Here is a 20,088-nt window from a genome sequence, read left to right as displayed (position 1 = left end):
CAGGGGTGTACGGAGTGAACCCCCCCCCTGTTCCCCCAAATTACGAGCACATTAAATTTTGTTCCCAACATGCAACATGTCTTGCCAAGACTAGCTGAGGCAGGTGGGTGGTAGTCGTGTAGATGAACCCATGGTCCAGGACACCCTCATGCAGGAGAAACCCTTACCAGAAGGTTGGGAAAAGCGGCAATGCCGTTCATCTGGTTGTTTTTATTATTTCAACCCTCTCACTAATCATTGGCAGTGGCGGCACCCAGGGCAAGAGACTGCGCAGCAGTGTATGGAGAAGATGAAACAATTAATGGAGATGGTGACACAGATGAGGGATGATATGCGAGTATGGAGGGAGAAAATGGATGCGAGCGCGCAAAGCATCAGGGGTGATATGTAAACGCAGCGAGGGGAAATGCAGGCAATGGGGTTGAGCCTGCAGGCGGGCACGAAGGAGGTGAGTGGCGATATGCGGACCATGAGCGACAAAATGGCAGCACCACGTAGCGGAGACACCGAACCGACACGGATTGTGCAATGTGTCCGGCCCGCGATGGAGACGGGTGAGGTCGGGACGAGCGACGTCGTAATTGATGGGGAGACCGAGACGTGTAGGGTGAGACATGAGGGAACGGTGGAAGAATCAAAGGAGGTGACGGGGACTCAGAAAACAAAAGAGACAAAGGAGGAAACTAATGAACGCGAGGGGACGATGGAAGAATTAACAGAGTCAGAAACGCAGGAATTTAAAAAAATTAAAAGAGACAACGGAAATGAAAACAGAGACACGGGAATCAGCAGAGGTGGAGAATGAAGTAAATAAAGTAGTTGACGAACACACACACATAGAGTTAGCGAGGGACAATGAGGTTGAGCTGGGGAAATGTATCGTGACCCAATGCGAGCAGCAGGATAGCCTCTTCCAGGAAGAAAGGGAGACGGTATGATCGCGACGGGGTGAGTCCGATCGGGCCGATCGAGGTTGAGGGGGTGAGTGATGTTAACGGGTGCACGCGGAGCTTGGGGGGTAAAGGGATCCCGGGACCCCTTGTGGTAGCACGAATCCCCGACGTGATTGCCCCGGTGGTAGTAAAGTGTGTGTGGTAAAGAGAATGAGTGGTATGAGTGTGTTTAAACGTGCGTATAGTGAGGGTCTCATGGCGTGCATGAGTAACATGGTGTGCGTGCATATGGACGGACGGACCCAGAGGAGAGACACGAATGGCGAGCCTGGAGGGCCGCAAAGGGTTAATTTGGTTACCACGCCGGGTTGGCGCGACGGCTCGTACGAGGTCCATGGCGCATTTCGCGCACGGCCTGCACGCGCGCGTCTTCGCGATCCGGCCCGGAAACATTCCACGTCGGACACAAGCCGGCCCGCGTGGACGGCTAAAATGGCGGTGAGTGTTGGGGGAATTTGGAATACGTGGGTTCCCACGTGGGCGCGTGTGCGGGGCATCACGTGCTGCATGCCGCGTGTTCTGTTCGCAGAATGCGTGGAGCGGGTTTCCGGGACAATGCGCGCGTGCTGGCCTGCACGGGAAACAGTGCAGGCCCGGTGCGCGAGTGATGTCTTCGGCGGGAATCTCGCAAAACGAATGCCGGGGAAATAGCGCACGCAGTCCCCCATGGGGAATTCCCTGAAAGCGAGCGCTTGTGGTAATTGGCAGGGTGATGTCATGGCTGCACGGATCGGTCACCGGAGGGGACTTCGGTATCGCCCATAGGGACGAACAGGCAAGCCGTAAACCGCCACCATGGTGCTGCAGAGGAAAAAAAAAAGCCTCGCTCCGAGTACACGGCCCCAGACAGGATGTGGCAAGCGTCTGAGATTGGGCAAACGAAGCACTACTTGGTGGGAAGGGTTAGCATTAGTTAGACCGGCTTCATGGGGACATGAGTTGTTCCTCATGGAGCCCGTGGAATGGGTTAGTTAGAGGGATTTTAGGATAGATTTAGAGAATGGATCTTTGGGTTTTTCTAGAAGACATGGACAGACATGGAATGTGTAGTGGGGACGTAGCTTAGCTACGTAAATTAAACGGAACGTGCATTCATGTAAGGGACACGAGGGAGCACGAGATAGTTAGGGGAACATAGGTAGAGTGAATTGGAAAAGAAGAGTAAAAGATGTGTGAAGAGTGAATGTGGGTCAGCGGGCCCGAATGTGTGAATGTGGAATGCATGGTGCGAATGAATGAGTGGGGGGAGGAGTGATTCCCACCCAAGTGACCATGGGGTCAGTTTAATGTTAGTTAGCGGGTTAGTTAAATCTACCAAATGGAGGTCGTTCTGTTGTTGGTGGTGTATGAAGGCATGAAACCCATTTGGAGGGGTGCAGGAGTCAACGACCAGCTGGGAGCGTGGCTTTGAAAGGTGAGTATCGATTACAGGGCACCCCGGGCACCAAAGTAGGTGGCCAGAGTAGGCCAAGGGTCCAAGGGACCGGGATAGTGTACTGGGCATGGGCGACCCGCGGTATGGGACCCGGAACACCAAAGATGCCACGTGGGCATGGAAGGGGGGCAATGCCAGGAATGGCAACCCCCCTTGTTCATAGGGAGCAGATAGGCTCGGAGACAGCCTCAGGGCCCGGGGGTGCCATAGATAGAGTCCGGCAGAGGGGGAATCCCTGCCAAGTGAGCCACGCTGCCCAGCCACGAAATTGTGCAAGGGCACGAGTGAAAATTTGAGGGCTAGGCCAAAATTTATAATCGACACCAACACAGACGATGGGAATCATGGTTGTTAGTTCACGAAAAAATATTTTCACGAAAAATATAAGTAACCACTATATTTGTTATTGTTGTGTCTGTCTGTCTGTTTGTCCCGAGCATAGCTCCATGGATTTTGATCCGATCCTGATGAAATTTTGGTGCGAGGTTTATATCATGATCTCGTTGTGTTTTCCTGAAAATGGGCGTGGTCCGCCCATTATGGGCAGAGCCACGCCCAAAAAACATGTGTTTTTAGGGGGTAGCCGATTTTAATTTGCATCTTCTCCTTGGGGTTTTGTCGAATCTGACAGGGGTTTTGGAATTTGGTTCGCCCATTGGCACCTGCATAGCCCCACGGAGCTCGATTTTTCATTTTCGTGTCAAGGTCACAAGGTCACAAACTTAGAAAATTGCGATTTTGACATAAAAATCCATCTTCTCCGAGAGGGTTGTCGAATCTGGCAGGGGTTTCGGTATTTGGTTAGCCCAATGGCACCTGCATAGCCCCACGGAGCTCGATTTTTCATTTTAGTCCCAAGGTCAAGGTCACAAGGTCATGAACTTCGAAAATTTCGAATTTTGACATAAGAATCAGACGACCACCCAAACTTTGAGAGCTGGGATGATAATATTTTTTATGCATAATCTTGAGGTCATTCCCCACCTAAAGTCTTGAAACCATTTCTCTCTATCTCGAACACCTTGCCCGTGGCGCCCCTTTCAAGTTTGTTTTACGCTGATTTCATCAAAGTATGGATAATCCGAGGAGTGTGAAATGCCATATAGCCTATATGACGTTATATTGTTCCTGGAATGTTCCAGAGGAAGTTTTGCACCAAAGGTCATAATCCTTGACCTTTGACCTTTAAAGTTCACAAAGGTCAAATTTTCAAAGTTGTGGGAATCGAACCGGGTTTTCGACCTTCTTCGACGAACTAACTCCAATAAGCTATAGCACGTATCCTGTTTCCTTATTTTAATATCCACAACATTGTTTTGTGACCTTTAAAGGTTATGCAAAGGTCAAATTTTTAAAGTTATTGAAGGAAACCGGGTTTTCGACATTTTGCAGCTAATAACCTGTCACTCGTACCACATCATGTTAATCATTTTTATAACTTGGTCAAACATTATCACATTGTCTCATCCTTGACTTCTGAAACAATCTGCATTGTCAAATACCGCTTGTGAACCATCGTCGTCTTCAGACTTCTTTGAACCCATGGTTTAAGTGACAGGCATTTTGGAAAGCCCCGGGGTAGTTTAAAGTTAATAAAAAGTAGGATAGTTAGATGTACCCCTTCACACCATCCATCCCTTCGCTCTCAGTAGGCTGCTGGACCTACCTTGGGTTCGATTGCTTAACTCTAGGAGGCCATTCTGAGGCTTTGTTGGGCCTCGAGACAGGACGCTAGTCTCTCCCTATTCCCCTCCAGAAAAGGATTTTAGGGGATGGGAGTAGGTTAGATCATGGACAAGATTAGTTAGCCGGACAAAGAGGATAAAGGGGGTTAGGGAGACGAAATTGTAAGAAGAAAATAAATAAATAAATAAATAAAATAAAATGGGCCTAAATTGTGTGTTCATTGTTGCAAATTAAGGGAGTCGGTATGGACAGATGGTCAAAGGCAATAGGTTGGGGGGAGACAGTAGGGTAGGTCCGAGCCCACTTTCGGAGCAGCCGGCACCACCGCACTCTCTCCACAGAAACTCGCAGACCATGCCGGCCTGCTTGTGCTGCATCGCCTGGTCTGCATTTGCATTTGTCCCTGTGTCACCAACTCAACCATGTGCGCCAGGATCATCCAGTCTTTGCAAGGACTGCCCTGCAGGCAGCCGCACACGGAGACTGCATTGGTGCAGCCCGTGCATCGTTCTTGTGTTCTTGCGTCCATTTTTTTTGTGTGTTTTACATCTCCATCCATTCATTTCAATGAGCCAGAGACTGCATTGAGCAGCCTGGCTACCTCTTCAAATGGCCTGTGAGACTGCATATGGCATGCCGTGTTAGGGTGAGTTTCCTCCAGCAGCTGAGGCTATGAAAGGAAGAGAGAAAAAGGTTCACTGAAAGAAACACTCGAGGGGGACCTTTTGAGCAGGCCCTGAGGATGACTGACCTTCAGCTGTGGAGCACTCACCCACACACCAACTGTTGACATCGCCATGCCTTTTTCCCACAGATGATAGCTCCTGGGCCATGGTTAGTGTAAATAAGTTTAACCCACCTGTTGTTGTCTTGGCGCTGGCAATTTTAGTTAAGTTGTCTGGATGAGTTTGTTAGTTCGTTACGCAGCGCATTAGGTTATTTATTTTTGGGACATGTATGGAAGAATGTCTTCACTCAGGGATCCATAGGTAAAATGGACTAGGGGAAAACTTACACATGCTGGTCACGCAAATTTGACGACTCGGGACGAGTCTGTAAAAAGGGGAGGGGGTAGTGTTGCGAATCTGGAAGCCTTGTGCACACAAACATACAGGTCCTATAGCTCAGTTATTTTGGTAAGTATGTGTTTCTAGTTAGGGTCCCTCCCTTGTCTAATGGGAATTAAATGTACTTGCGCTGTGCGTTATTTTAATAGTTAGGATTTTTACACCCCTTATAATAACAACAACACGCCTTCACCTCGCTTCCTCCCACCATCCTCAACCGGCACCATTGCCTGCGTGCGTGTCAGTACGTACGTGGGCGGAGTCATGAGGACCTGACGCCACTCTCACCCAATCCAGGGAATGCGAGGAGGTTGCCGACAGTCGACCACTAACAGATTGGCCACGCTGGAGTGACGGGGCGCCCGAAAACGAGGAAGGATCAACGAATGCTTGCGTCCGTCGGCTCAAAGCGCTTCAGTCTGGTTTTTGGGCGCTGACTGCATCGCACCCTTGCGTCGTCTCTCGAGTGCACGTCCAGTCTCTCGAGTGCGCCTCCAGTCTGTCGAGTGCGCGTCCAGTCTGCTCAAGTTCGCGTCTGTCTGGGTCTGGGACCGACTGCGTCGCGTGGATCCGAGGCGACTCGCTGGCGCCTGGTTCTGCGGACCGCATCGCGACGCTGGTCTGGGTCGCTCGTCTCGGCGAAGACCGCACGAGGCGGGAAGGTCCAGTTTCTTTGGGGGTATCTGTGTGTGTGTGTCTGGGGCCCCGTCCTTAAGTAGAAACTGGATAAGTGCTTTTCCTTGTACATTGCATTTCATATCTTATAATCGGATAACTCTGCTCCTTGCGTGCTCCCCCCTCCACCCCCCCCACCAATTATTATTGTAAAATATCCCCATTTGTGAAATGTATCAGCTCGTTCGTGTCCTTCCTTCCATTGGCTTAGCGTGCTGCGTGTTGGAAAATTAACAAGGCCGTTGTTTTGCCGTAAGGGGACATTTGGGACCGACGGATCTCGGTGACCATCCGCTTGGGTCACACACGGTTCGAGTACGCTAGCGGCTCGTTCCGTGTGGGTGCCGTCAAGGGTGTGGAGACTTGATAAATCGCCACGTGGATATCTAGGTATTTTGAAAATTGGCAAATAACCCTGTACCATGTGGTAGAAATATTGACGCTTCACCGTCCGATAAGGGACCCGTACTTTTCGGAGTTTTCCGAAAAGATACGAACTAAACTCCGGGTGATTGGCGGAGCCGACTCAACTGCTCCACCTGGCAGTCGGGCTCGTCGCCGACGCCCGGCCCGCAACAATATATATATATATATATATATATATATATATATATATATATATATATATATATATATATATATATATATATATATATATATAGATATATATATATATATATATAGATATATATATAGATATAGATATAGATATAGATATAGATATAGATATAGATATAGATATAGATATAGATATAGATATAGATATAGATATAGATATAGATATAGATATAGATATATATATAGATATAGATATATATATATATATAGATATATATATAGATATATATATAGATATAGATATAGATATAGATATAGATATAGATATAGATATAGATATAGATATAGATATAGATATAGATATAGATATAGATATAGATATAGATATAGATATATATATAGATATAGATGTGCCCCCTTGGCAACCAGGTATTTTTTTATACAAGTATGTATGATCAGGTATACATTTGTAGGCACATTGCCAAAAATCTTGTCGTATTTGTGACCGTTTAGTCGTGAACTTGGAGACCTGCTTGCAATCTGGCAGATAAGGTGAGTTGAAGATGGTTCATTTTGCAGCAATAAGAGATGAAATTATTTTGCTTTTTATGTGGGGAAGGCTAACCAGTATGTATTTGAAAGATCCAATTTGCTTTTCTAACCCATGATCAGCAAACAAAGTTTCACAACATAAAGTAAGACGGATGAAGGTTGAGCGAGTGCAGCGGTGTTCGGGTCTTGACGATGGGAGCGTTAACGTGCTCATGTCCCGTTGCAGATCGTGTCGAGGCTGACTGCCATGAAATCGATTTTTGTTTCCCTTATTGATGTGCCATGATATTGTCCTGGAACCAATGTGCCCACGATTTTCATTCGGTGCAAATGTATGCACGTACATAAATTGTCGTGTTTGCTATGGAATCATGTTTTGTATTTAACTCTTGAGCAGCTACACAGCTTTGCTGTTAAAGTTTCTCCCACACCTCCCCCCCCTCCCCACACCCCATCCACTTTCCATTTTATCAAAATGAGAGCCATATTAGCTAACTGCCAATCACAGATAGGATTATGGAGTTACCGGCCAAAGCAGGTGAAGGATGTTTCATCGTGTTGGGCCCTCTTCTCGTGGTGCTGTTGTGATTTTCTGCCTCCCTATTCTGCACACCATCTTTTTTTTTTCTTTCTTTAATGCAATTTAAGACAACTTTCCCTTGTAAATTTTCTCTTTCTTTAATGCAATTTAAGACAACTTTCCCTTATAAATTTTCTCTTTCTTTAATGCAATTTAAGACAACTTTCCCTTATAAATTTTGATATGCACTGACATACATTGAGGGCGTTTTTTTATTGACAAATCACCGAGAGCTTATTTGTGAAAGTTACAGGATGTCATGTGCAATCCCTCCAAATAATATCTATTTTAATGCTTTTGGTTGAATAGCCAAAGTTCGATTTTGAAATGCTTCATGTGCTCTCATGTAGTGTTCACCTCTAAAATTGCATTGATATTGTTCAAAATGTTCAAAAACCTGCTCAGTTCCTGCAGACATACTGTGTGCATACCTGATCGAGTCGGATCCTCTCTGCAACTTTCCTGTTGCCTAAAGCCCCAAGTTGTTGATCACTTTCCGTAAGCCGATGACTTGATTTTTGCTGGTGATTATGTGCTGGCAGAAGGTGAGCGGGTAGTCGTGATCGATTATCCTCTGCCGGTACGGAGTGGAGATCGACTCCCCACCAATTGTTCTGTCCATCTGATCTCGATTGGCTCTCGCTGTCTAATGCTGCAGGTATGGGCGGAGCCAGCATATGGACTGCTAGTTTTCAGGTGAGTTGTAGTTTGATTATTCGAAGATTATGATTATGACAGTGCTTGGGGGATGGGTGGAGTTTGGTGGTGGGGGGGGGGGGTATTGCCAAAGAAGCCATTGAGAGATGGGGCCAAAAATGTTATGTAGCACTACATCTCAAAAAGTTAAGGACAGATTCTGACGAAACTTGGTGGACAGATTGGATGTGACACGGACAAGTTGATTCGATTTTGCTGAAGATCCGGTTCTGAATCTGAGAATTTTTTAAAAGTAATTCTTCACCATACTGTATATAGCATGATATGTCAAAAAGTTGCACACTAGTTATGACGAAACTAGGTGGGTGATAGGCTGGATCTGAACCAAAATCAGCTTGTTCTTGTCACCTCACCAATCAATGAGATCCAAAATTTTATACTGTTTAGCTTGGCAAAGGTATGTGCTCCACCGAGTGCCGTTCTCGTTACCCTTGCCGAAGGAGGTGTTGTGTTTGGGTCCGTTTGTTTGTTTGTCCACACAGAACGTTCCTGTTTTTCTCCGCAACCGCTTGTCTGATTGAGACAAAATTTTCACCAAAGGTGCGACTACTCATGTAGAATGTTTAAATGATAATATGACATCATCGGTCACGTGGTATGGCAGCCATGTTGGAAAAGCTTTGGACCTCCAGCTCTGAAACTGCACCAAGGAAAAAATTGAAACTTGGCAGACGGCAAGTCCTCCTCATGGGGAATAAGTGATTATTTTTTATGGCCTCATCGGTGCTTTCGTTATAATGTCATTGCATTGGTAGAACGCTACATCTGACCATTATGAAAATTTTTGAGGGTCATCTTGGGATAAAACGGTCCACAGAAAGTACATTTGATGACGTTATTGGTAATGTGATTCAGCAGCCATATTGTTAAAATAAAAATAACTAGAACTGCCACTTTATAACTGTTGGCAGTGATGACCGGGTACCCAGACGTCCGCCTTTCATATAGTGCAGTAGATAGTAGAAAAACCGTGCAAATTATGATACAAGTATCAAATTTGGTATTTCTGTTCTGCAGGGCCTTCTGATCAAATCTGCCCGATTGGCCATTTGAAAATCCAAAATTTGAAAAAAATAAAAAACTTCAAAAAAATTTGAAGTCACAGCTGGCTGAAATTCTTGAAGCGTAAGTGAACATACCAGACAGAGAACCAAGGGGAGATGCAGTCATCATTGATGGCTCAGCACTTATCAATGCCCTACCTCCACGCACTTCAAAGATATTTGATGACTATGCTGAAGAAGACATCATCCCAAAGGTGGAATCCTATGGTGCCAGGTATGAGAGGGTGGACATAGTGTTTGATGTGTACAAGAAGTCAAGTCTGAAGTCCGAGGCAAGGTCGGAAAGGGGGCAAGGAATCAGAAGAAGAGTGACAGGAACCAGTAAGACCCCAAGTAACTGGAGATGCTTTCTTCGAGATGACAGCAACAAGACTGAGCTGTTTCACTTCCTTGCGGAAAAGATGTGTGAAGCACAGACGACAAGCACAGTCATTGTCACAAAAGGAGAAGATGCCATTAGCAACACAAGGAAGTCACTGGATGCTGTGTCTCCATGTTGTCATGAAGAAGCTGACACTCGAATATTTGTATACGCCAGGGATGCAACGACGGATGGTAGCAAGTCCATTATCATTCAGGCTAATGACACGGACGTACTAGTCATGGCAATATCTGTACTGCCATCCTTACAGGAACTAGGTCTTGAGAACATGTGGATTGCCTTTAGCCAAGGAGCCAAGGCACGATGGATTTCAGTCCATGAGGTAGTTTCTGCAAAAGGGCTTGAGAAAGCTGGAGGGATCCCATACCTCCATGCGTTCACTGGATGTGACGTCGTGTCTGCCTTCCGCGGTAAAGCGAAGAAAACTGCATGGCAGACTTGGAACGTCTTTGATGATGTTTCCAAAACATTCACCAATCTCAGCCAGCATCCAACATTCATTCGTGATCTTGACTTTTTTGAAGGTTTTTTTTTTTTTCAAATTTTAAAAAATTTGGATTTTCAAATGGCCAATCAGGAAGATTTGATTCGAATCCCCTGGAGAACAAATGTGCCAAATTTGATGCTTGTATCATCATTTGCACGATTCCTCTCAAAAATTGCTGTTATCTGCCCTACTAATACAACATGAGACTTAAATGATAGTCGCAAAGTTTCGCATCGATAGGATAAGTGGTTCCAGAGAAAACAATATTTAATATTCTTTAATCCAACATAGCTGCCAAACAATGTGATAAATCAATTATTCATGAACAAACTTATATTCACTTCCCTTGAGCAATACTTTTGTGAAGTTTCCCCTTGATCTGTTGAGCAATTCTGTAGAAGATGTTTGAAGGTTTTTGGGTAAATTCAATATGGCCACCAAACCATGTGACCTATCAATTAGAAATGAACCGTATTTGCAGGCATAGGGGTAAATTATAGTTGCCAAGTTTCGCTCCGATAGGTTATGTGGTTCCAGAGAAAACATTTATTTAATATAATTCTTGAATCCAACATGGCTGCCAAACCATGTGACCTATCAATTATAAATTAACAAACATATTCTCCACTCGTGTGCAAATACGTATGTGAAGCTTCCCCTTGATCTGACCAGCCGTTCTGGAGAAGAGGATGTTTGAATGTTCCAGGGTAAATTCAACATGGCCACCAAACCATGTGACCTATCAATTAGAAATTAACAAACTTGTGAAAGGATGTCTTGGGGGAAGTGTGTGTGAATTTTTGCCTCAATCTGTCCAGCCATTCTGGAGAAGATTTTTTTACATTTATGAATTTTATTTATTTATTAATTTTCAATCCAAAATGGCTGACGAACCATGTGACCTATGACATCATAAATTTACATTCTGCTTCCAATCGTGTAGTGGAACACATGTGTTAAGTTTCGTGTTAATCGGATAAGGTGCGTTTTTCTATTTAAGTTGGCTGCCAAACAATGTGACATCTGACGTTATAATTTTTACCATGTATGCAGACATGATGGAAGACGATAGTTGCACGTTTTCCTTTCGATAGATTAAGCAGTTCCAGAGAAAACATTATTTAATATTTTTCTTAAATCCATCATGGCTGCCAAACCATGTGACCTATCAATTATTCATTAACAAACTTATATTCACTCCTCATGAACAATACGTATGTGAAGTTTCCTCTTGATCTGACAAGCCATTCTGGAGAAGATGTTTGAAGGTTTTAGGGTAAATTCAATCTGGCCGCCAAACCATGTGACCTATCAATTAGAAATTAACAAACTTGTGAAAGGATGTCTTGGGGGAAAGTGTGTGTAAATTTTTGCCTCAATCTGTCCAGCCGTTCTGGAGAAGAAGATTTTAAAAATTTATTAATTTTCAATCCAAGATGGCTGACAAACCATGTGACCTATGACATCATAAATTTACATTCTGCCTCCAATCCTGTAGTGGAATACGTGTGTGAAGTTTCGTGTTAATCGGATAAGGTGCGTTTTTCCATCCAAGATGTCCGCCAAATCAAGTGACTTGTGACGTCTTAATTTTTACCATGCGTGCATACACGATGGTAGATGATAGTTGCAAATTTTCGCTTCGATAGATGAAGCAGTTCCAGAGAAAACATTATTTAATATTTTCTTGAATCCAACATGGCTGCCAAACCATGTGACCTATCAATAAGAAATTAACAAACTTATATTCACTACTCGTGAACAATACGTATGTGAAGCTTCCCCTTGATCTGACCAGCCGTTCTGGAGAAGATGTTTTAAGGTTTTAGGGTAAATTCAAAATGGCCAACAAACCATGTGACCTATCAATAAGAAATTAACAAACTTGAAAAAGGACGTCATGGGGAATGTGTGTAACATTTCGCCTCAAACTGTCCAGCCGTTCTGGAGAAGAAGATTAAAAAAAAATTCAAATCAAGATGGCTGCCGAATCAAGTCACCTATGATGTCATAATATGTTTTTTTCTGCAGTGAATTGTGTAGATGAGGCTCAAGAAATTTCAGATTTTTCCTATGCAGCGTTATACTTGACGAATTTTCACCGGGATACCGCTTCACTGATGACGTCAGGAAAAATGACCCGTGTTCCTGATGGGGAGTTCATTAAAATGTATGAAGCGAAAAATTTTTCCATTGCACGGTTTCAGAGATACAGAGGTCCAAAGTTTATCGTTTTTTTCAAGATGGTGCCCGTACCACGTGACCTATGACGTCACAATTATCAATTAATTTTGCTATCAAAAAAGATGCATACTATGGTGAAAATTTCGTGTCGATCGGACTTAGCGTTCCTGAGAAAGTGATTTTTAAAGCGAAAGAACCCGCAAATTGCCGGCGGAAGAAAAATAAGAAATAAACAGAAGAAAAACAATAGGTTACCCAGTCCATTTGACTGGGTACCCTAAAAAAATTAAAAAAGACCTTCAAAAATCCTTTTCTCTGAAGTGGCTGAACAGATGGTGGTGAAACTTTACATGTATGACTGCCTATCCATGAGGAACAAAAGGGTCACACATGATGTCAAAGGTAACGTGGTTTGGCAGCCATATTGGATTTACCCGAAAACCTATAAAAATCTTCTCCATTATGGCTGGACAGATTGAGGGGAAGCTTCACAGAAATGTTCCCTTAGCCTTGGGTGTACAATTGTGTTGAGGAATAATTGATGGGTCATATGGTTTGGCAGTCATTTTGGATCGAAGAAAGATATTAAATAATGTTTTCTCCTGAACCGCTAAATCAATCGACACCAAACTTCACATTTATGATCTAGAAGTGATCGGGAATACTTGTTTTAAATTTCAACTTGATCGCACATATGGTCTGGCAGCCAGAATTATTGAGTTAATTTTTTTTGATCGCGGTTCTTTTTTTATTATATATATATATATATATATATATATATATATATATATATATATATATATATATATATATATATATATATATATATATATATATATATATATATATTGAAAAAGGCTCACTTGGCTGTGCTTGTATGGGTTTGAGGGTAGAGGAGTAGCAGTTGAAATTTGAATCCTATCCAGGTTCCTCCTGATGACTCCATCTTTTCTTTTTGCCTGTTTCGGTTCCTTCTGATGACTCCAATGCAGGACTGTACCGATTTGATCTTCCATTTGATTTGAATTGAATTTATTTTAATCCCATTTTCAATTCAATTGAATAATAATGAAAAGGTCATGGGTCAGGGTCAGGTGTTCAATCAAAGCGGGACTATCTTGGTACCCGGTCATTACTGCCAGCAGTAATAAAGCGGCAGTTCTAATTATGCCTCTTATTAATTATGTAACACACCGGCACACAAACACCACACAAAGTACACCACACAAAACTACACAAACACCACACAAAACAAGTCCTGGCGAGGGTCTGCAATCTCTGATTGCTCTTTCCACTGACGGATGTCTTTGACAAGTAAAAGTAAGTGCAGGAAATCGTTCTTTATATCTTCTTTTGTCAAGAATAAAACAAACATCCAGCGTAAAGTTGAAGGCCCTTTGTTTTATCATACACAAATGCACACAATTATTTAATTGATTTCCACAGATGAGTTCCTGCTTGTTCATGTCCTTTTTGTCCTGCACTTATTTGTTTTTTGATTAAAATCAATGTTGTGGTTTTCTGATCTTTATAATACAAGTTAATTGACGAGCAACAAGTTGTGATTATAATAAGCCATTGTAAACATCTCTTCCCAATTTTAAGTTGGCTTCTTTTGTTGGTGCAAGAAAGTAAAGCCTTAAATCGACGATGGAGTAAATATGAAGTTGAGGTTCCATGTATGGGAGTGGGGTTCTTGTGATTACTTGTATCGGTGATGCGGTTTCAGGGTTGTGGTTGATCCTGGAGATGGAAAAAAGGCTGATCTATTGGCGCAGGCCGAATCGCGTGAGGGTGTTCTGGCACCCAGCCAATGGCATCACATGGCTCTCAGCTATCGGCAGCGGAACGAAGGCAAACGCAATGCCCACGGGCGCCTTGCCGTTTGGATTGATGGCCGCAGGTGAGCTATTCTTGAAGGTGAGGTATTTTGTGGTACAGTTAGCAGTTTTACTGCAGTGCCCCTGATGGTATTTACATGACAGCCTTGGCATGCTTACACTTTTTCGAACATCCCATCTCTATGAAAGTTTTAATATGGAAAACATGCTTGTGTGTGTTTGCTTTACTTTTGTTACGTTTAATGCCCAATCCAATGTGCCATTAGTACCTCTGAGAGATTACCACAAAGTGTACACTAACAGTGCCGATGACAGATCAGGCAGATGGATGACCTCTATGTTAGAGGTAATTTGTGAATCAGTTGAGGTTTTTTTTGACAGAGTTGCATGCAACTAATTACCCCGCAACTATAATGGAGTGGGGTGGGATTGAGGGGAAGCGGAGGCGGGGACGGTCTCTTGGACCCACCCAGCTATCACAAGACTGGCGTGAAGTGCAATCCACACTCACCGACTCATTTGGCTCATGGTTCGCTCTGGACTATGATCCATTCATCACCTCACATCTCTCTATCTCTCTCGATCTATCGCTCTCACTCTCTCTCTCTCTCTCCCTCTCGCTCCCTCTCGCCCCCTCTCACTCCCCTCTCTCTCTCTCCCCCTCTCTGTCTCACATTCTGTTTTGGAGTGCGTGGAATTTAGATGCGACATAAAAATCGACATCGATTTATTTATTGGAAGCAACAGTTGCAACAATTACTCGACTCGCGGCACGTCGGGAACATGATTATGTGAGCTACACCCGGCATGCCGGAGTTCAGTGTTAATCAATTTCAGCATGCTTGAGGGTTCGTTGTTTATCAACTACAATAAACCTGAGTTGCCAAAACTCACCTTCATGTTGTTGGTTTGTTTTTCCGAATGGTCATGCACAATACTGTACACCAATGTGTTTGTGCGTCACCATAAATACATCATTCTGTATCAAACACCATTGTAGCATTGTTGCTCTATCTAAATACTTGACATGTTATTTATATTGATGAACTCCCACCACATTCCTTTCTACTCTTGTGATTCCACATCCTGACGACGCTACAAGTAAAAAATTGCCTTGTCATCTCAGCTCTTCCTTTTTCCTTATCTTAAAGGTGTTATTCCTTTTATCCCCCCTCTTCCCCCTCCACCTCTCAATCCCCACATGCTACATTGAGAACTTATTCTTGTGAAAGCTTTGGTGGATAGTATTTGCTCTTGATTTCTGACACACCAGTACATTGAGGAATGGTTGCCACAGTGATGTAGCAAAGAACAGTCCAACTGTATGTGCAAAATGCTGCTCACAGTAAGCCCATAGGAAGGTTAACATGCTTTATTTTCACTGCAGGAATTCAGAAGTGGCTTTGGATTTTGCCACTCAGCTTTCACGCAAAGCTGGACTACCTTCGGATAAGTTAAAGACCTGTTTCGTTGGTCATTCGGTGGCTTCCCAGGAGGATGTTGATCACTTCGGTTGCTCATGGAGTTTGGGAAACCTCCTGGTTTTTAATGGTATGAATTTTCTCTTCTCGATCGTTATTTGGCGATTGCTTTGGCTGTTCTAATCATGTGCATGATCCTACTCTATGGCCATTTTATATCTTGCAAGTACCTCCTTTACCTAATTGTAGCCTTGACCCTTTTCATTAGCATCTACTCCCAAGTATTGATAAATTCTGGGTAGGATTCTCTGCCATTCCTCGCATATTGCATCCCCAGATCCTTACAAATTTTGTCGTGTTTGTTGTCATGCTTGTAATAATCAATGCAACACGTCATATAGACTCTGCTAATAGTCTTGGAACAATGCATTTCACAAAACTCATTCTCCACATTTCCAAGACTTGGGATACCTGTTCTTTATCCCATGCCACACCACATCACACCATACCATGCCTTGTTATGCATTGACTGCACTGATAGAAGGCAGATGTGGATCTGCCATACTAAGGTATTCCATGTCCTGTTTTCCAAGCAATCCCAATAATTCCCCAAATTGTTTAATCGCATTGGAGGTTCTTCCTCTTGCTGTACTTCCTGTTGTCCTTCCTGCTGTTGTCCTTCCTGCTGTTGTCCTTCCTGCTGTTGTCCTTCCTGCTGTTGTCCTTCCTGCTGTTGTACTTCCTGCTGTTGTACTTCCTGCTATTGTACTTCCTGCTGTTGTACTTCCTGCTGTTGTACTTCCTGCTGTTGTACCTCCTGCTGTTGTACTTCCTGCTGTTGTTCGTCTGTTTCCAATCCTGAAGATTCGTGCAGAACAACTTATGGTTATTTGTCTGTGCTCTATCCTTTTTAAATGTTGAACATCAAGCAAGGAAGCAGCGTGTACAATTTTAACAAGTTCGAATTGTGAACATACTCCGTGGGAGTTCATTCGTACAACTCTCAGTGAGCGATAGCACAGACGACAGACAGTTTTGAAATTTGGAAAGATTTTTATCACATCAGAAAAAGAAACCAGAACATCTCACAAGAGTGAGGCTAGTTTCCTATCATCATTTGCGACTTAATTTTGCGTTGGACATCGACCAACTAAACTAACCTAAACAATTATAATTTTCCAAACTAAAACACAACTTCGACACTTCATGAAAACCAACGAAAATCCCATCTTCCTTCTTCCCTCAATTACTTCCACCTCTTCTTTCTGGCAACCCCTTACCAGATGCTGTGCTGGACTCCTTGTCGGCATTCCATCTTTACTCCTGTGGACCTGACCTTCGTTCTGTGTTACCTTGCAAGCTGGGGGTGCCGCCTCCATTGTATACAAGATATGCGGATTTGGATATTTTGCGAACTGGTCAGCTTCAGGACCTGCTGATCAGGGGTCAAGGCCTGAACCTGTCATCCCTCAGGGTGAGTTTCTGGATGCACTGTTCTGTCACGTGTGCTTGTGATTTTAAGATTTTCACTTTGAGGAATTCCAAAAGTTGTATCCTTCAGATAAAGTGATTTATTTATATATTAATTTATATATTTATTTTTAAAGTTTATACCATTGCTTCAGTGATTGCCGAATGTTTAACCATCGCCTCAAGTAACTTTCAAAGCATCCCTTGCTGTTTGACTCTTGAACTTGTCTTGTATCCGTTTATTTTGTTATCCAGTAATGTTGACGTCTCACTTGATAGTATTTGTATGGGCAATAGCATTTTGTCCCTTTTGAAATACAATGAAGAACAACAATATTATCATCTCCATGCTCTTTACAAATAACTTGGGATATTGTAATCAGCTTTATCTGTCTGTGTGTCTGTTTGTCCGTTTTGTCTGTGTCTGACACACCATCTCCTCCTAAACGGTGGGCAGAAATTCACCAAACTTGGTAGTTATGATCACCATATAGCAAGACAGCACAAGACAAGATCATTTTGGCCCCGCCCCCTGGGGTGGGGTCAAAAGGTCAAATTCTGAAAAATGCATTTACAGGCACTTTTTTAATGAAACCTTGTGCTGTGTGTGCAATCAACATTGGGGGACACATGAAATATGAAACCATTTTTGCCATTTGACCCCCGCCTCCATACCCCAGTGGGTGAAGGCTGAGTCACAGGGGTCAAAATGGCAATTTGTTTTAACTCAAAATTGGATATTTGGGTCAGTCCTGGTGGATCGTTTTGCCATCTTTCAACTTTGCTGAATGTGGGAAGCACGGGGATATGCGATGGCGCACCATCGACTTCACTTTGCTTTAAGTGTCCCTCCAACATTCACTGTCCAACATTATAAAGCAAAGCATGTTTGTGTGAGGTGAACTGGTGTGCTGATATCTTCTTACTCCATATGGTTGAATGTGATTTTATCCGCTGTGTCCTCCAGGCCTCGGTCTGCCTCACTTATTCTCCTGGTGTGCCGGCGACATACACGATATACGAATATCCCTCACCTGGTCGAGGGCAAAGGCGATCGTCTTCGTACCGCCAACCACCAATCCCACGTGATGTTTCACTTGTTGCAGGAAAATCTGTACTGGTATCTCTGTATCCAAGAGTGCATCAGGGACTGCAAGCCAGCTTGTACAATGTTGGATGCATAGGAGCTTTCATCTTTCTCTTTGCTCGAGTGAGTTCTCAGTTATATCTGTTTCTCATTACCCCCATGCACGCGAAGCGAAAAGCGGGATTAAGCAATTGGTTCACTTCTGTCTCTGTATCTGTTGGTCTGTCTGTCTTTTTCTTCAAACGTCACTTTATTCTCAAAAAAACGAAATTTCAATTGAATGTTATATTTTGAACATGAATCGGAATACAAACCTGCCATTTAGCAGTACTTTGGCTCTGTATTTGGCCCGACCGTACATGCGGTCAAACAGAATTGGAAATCATTCCAAACTGGAAACTTAGTTTTTTTAAGAATGTCATAAAGGACACACACAACAGGCAGGAAGAACTGATGTGTAACGTGTTAAATAAGGTGGTGTAAAGATGCTGCATCAACGGCGGTAAACTTCCGAAAAAAAGTTGTTTGGTTTTTTTTCGACAACCTTTAAAATCTTTATTTTATTTCAATTGAATTATATACTTGACCACAGTTGAACACAAATCGCCTTTTTGACACTTTCAAAAACCTTCAGTTTAGCATCACTTGGGAAAAAATATTCAGGCCATCTCATCCCTGAGGGCAGAGTAACGATGAGAATCGATATAATGCTGTTATGCATCATTTTTTTTCAAAGATTGTTCCAAAATTGTCATTTTCTCTGAGAGGAGTTGGCAGAAGGTTTGTAATTGCGCAAATGAATCGATAAACCTCGATGGCAATGAAAAACGCATCTCAGCGGAGCGTCGTCTGCAATTAACCGTTGTGTTTGACCCATTGGCTTCGTATGGTAACAATCACACCTGTCATGCAAGGTTCACGAATAAAACAAACATAGATCGTGTTGAGAAACACAAAGTGAGAGTTTAAAAGACTCTTCCCATGTCCTTTTTTGAAAGAATGCATGGTGTAAGGTGTTTTATGTCCTCAAGTTTTTAAATATATCTGCATTGTTTGTTTATTTATGTCTTATTTGGTCATTAAAATATTGCTTTTGTGACCCATTCTATAAAACATGTGGAATTGGTGATGAAATTTAATGTTCTGACCAGCAAGCAGGGTTGTCGATTTGGCATGCGGTGTTATCTTTTGACCCACCTGGCAGGTAGTTGAGCTGTGCACAAGTGAGGAGGCTCAAGCCTGTGCCTTGCAGTCAGTGCTCAGCCTAGCTAAACGACACCAGCGTCGCTGGAATGAGCTCACAGCCGACCGTGGTCATGCGATGCTTTTTCAAGTGCTTGGAAAGCCAAGAGCTTTCGTTGGCTTCCATGTTCTCAAGGTTGGTCTTCCAATCCTGGAACTGCATGGCCACAAGGATAATGTTTGTGTTTGTTGTGATGCAATCATGATTGTATTGTATTGCTTGCATTTCTGTGATGAGTGAAACTTCCTTCTTTAAGTCGTATTATTGGGGTGAGAGTAATTTGGGAGATGCAGAATTTTTTTTTTAGATCATGCGCACCGTTCTCTCTCTCCCTGTCTCCCTGTCTCCCTGTCTCCCTGTCTCCCTCTCTCCCCGTCTCCGTCTCCATCTCTCCTTCTTTCTCCCTCCTCCCCCATGATTATGGGAATAATTGTTTTAATCGCTTGTTACTTTGAGACTGGTAATGAATGAAGGCCTGCTCTGTTGTACGCAATGTTAGTCTATCAATTGAAATTGTTTGGTGCACACGATGGAACATTTTGCAACTAGTTCATAATTTTAAAATGCAATTAGATGTGTCGGGTTTTTAACGAGAGACATTTCCAAAGATGCAGATATCTGTTTTTTTAATGCAAAAAGAATTAACGATCACGGCAGCATAAATCCCGAGTGTGTAAAAAGTATTG

General features: G+C 43.2%; 1 protein-coding gene across 7 annotated transcripts in view; it reads left to right on the top strand.

Annotated features, from left to right (window-relative positions):
* LYST (lysosomal trafficking regulator) overlaps positions 1-20,088 on the top strand; it is a 346,449-nt gene that overhangs the window by 137,013 nt on the left and 189,348 nt on the right. For all 7 annotated transcript variants that reach the window (XM_085887393.1, XM_085887392.1, XM_085887391.1 and 4 more), the window contains 6 exons: positions 8,049-8,202; positions 14,070-14,243; positions 15,569-15,732; positions 16,886-17,076; positions 18,040-18,282; positions 19,364-19,537. In XM_085887393.1, the coding sequence (XP_085743519.1) occupies positions 8,049-8,202; positions 14,070-14,243; positions 15,569-15,732; positions 16,886-17,076; positions 18,040-18,282; positions 19,364-19,537 (1,100 nt within the window). The remainder of the gene's footprint in view (positions 1-8,048; positions 8,203-14,069; positions 14,244-15,568; positions 15,733-16,885; positions 17,077-18,039; positions 18,283-19,363; positions 19,538-20,088) is intronic.

Source organism: Eptatretus burgeri, chromosome 7 (genome assembly GCF_056783735.1).
Source record: "Eptatretus burgeri isolate ZD-2024b chromosome 7, Ebu_testis_v1, whole genome shotgun sequence".
NCBI classification, from domain to species: Eukaryota; Metazoa; Chordata; class Myxini; order Myxiniformes; family Myxinidae; genus Eptatretus; species Eptatretus burgeri.
This window is presented reverse-complemented; position numbering and strand designations above follow the sequence as displayed.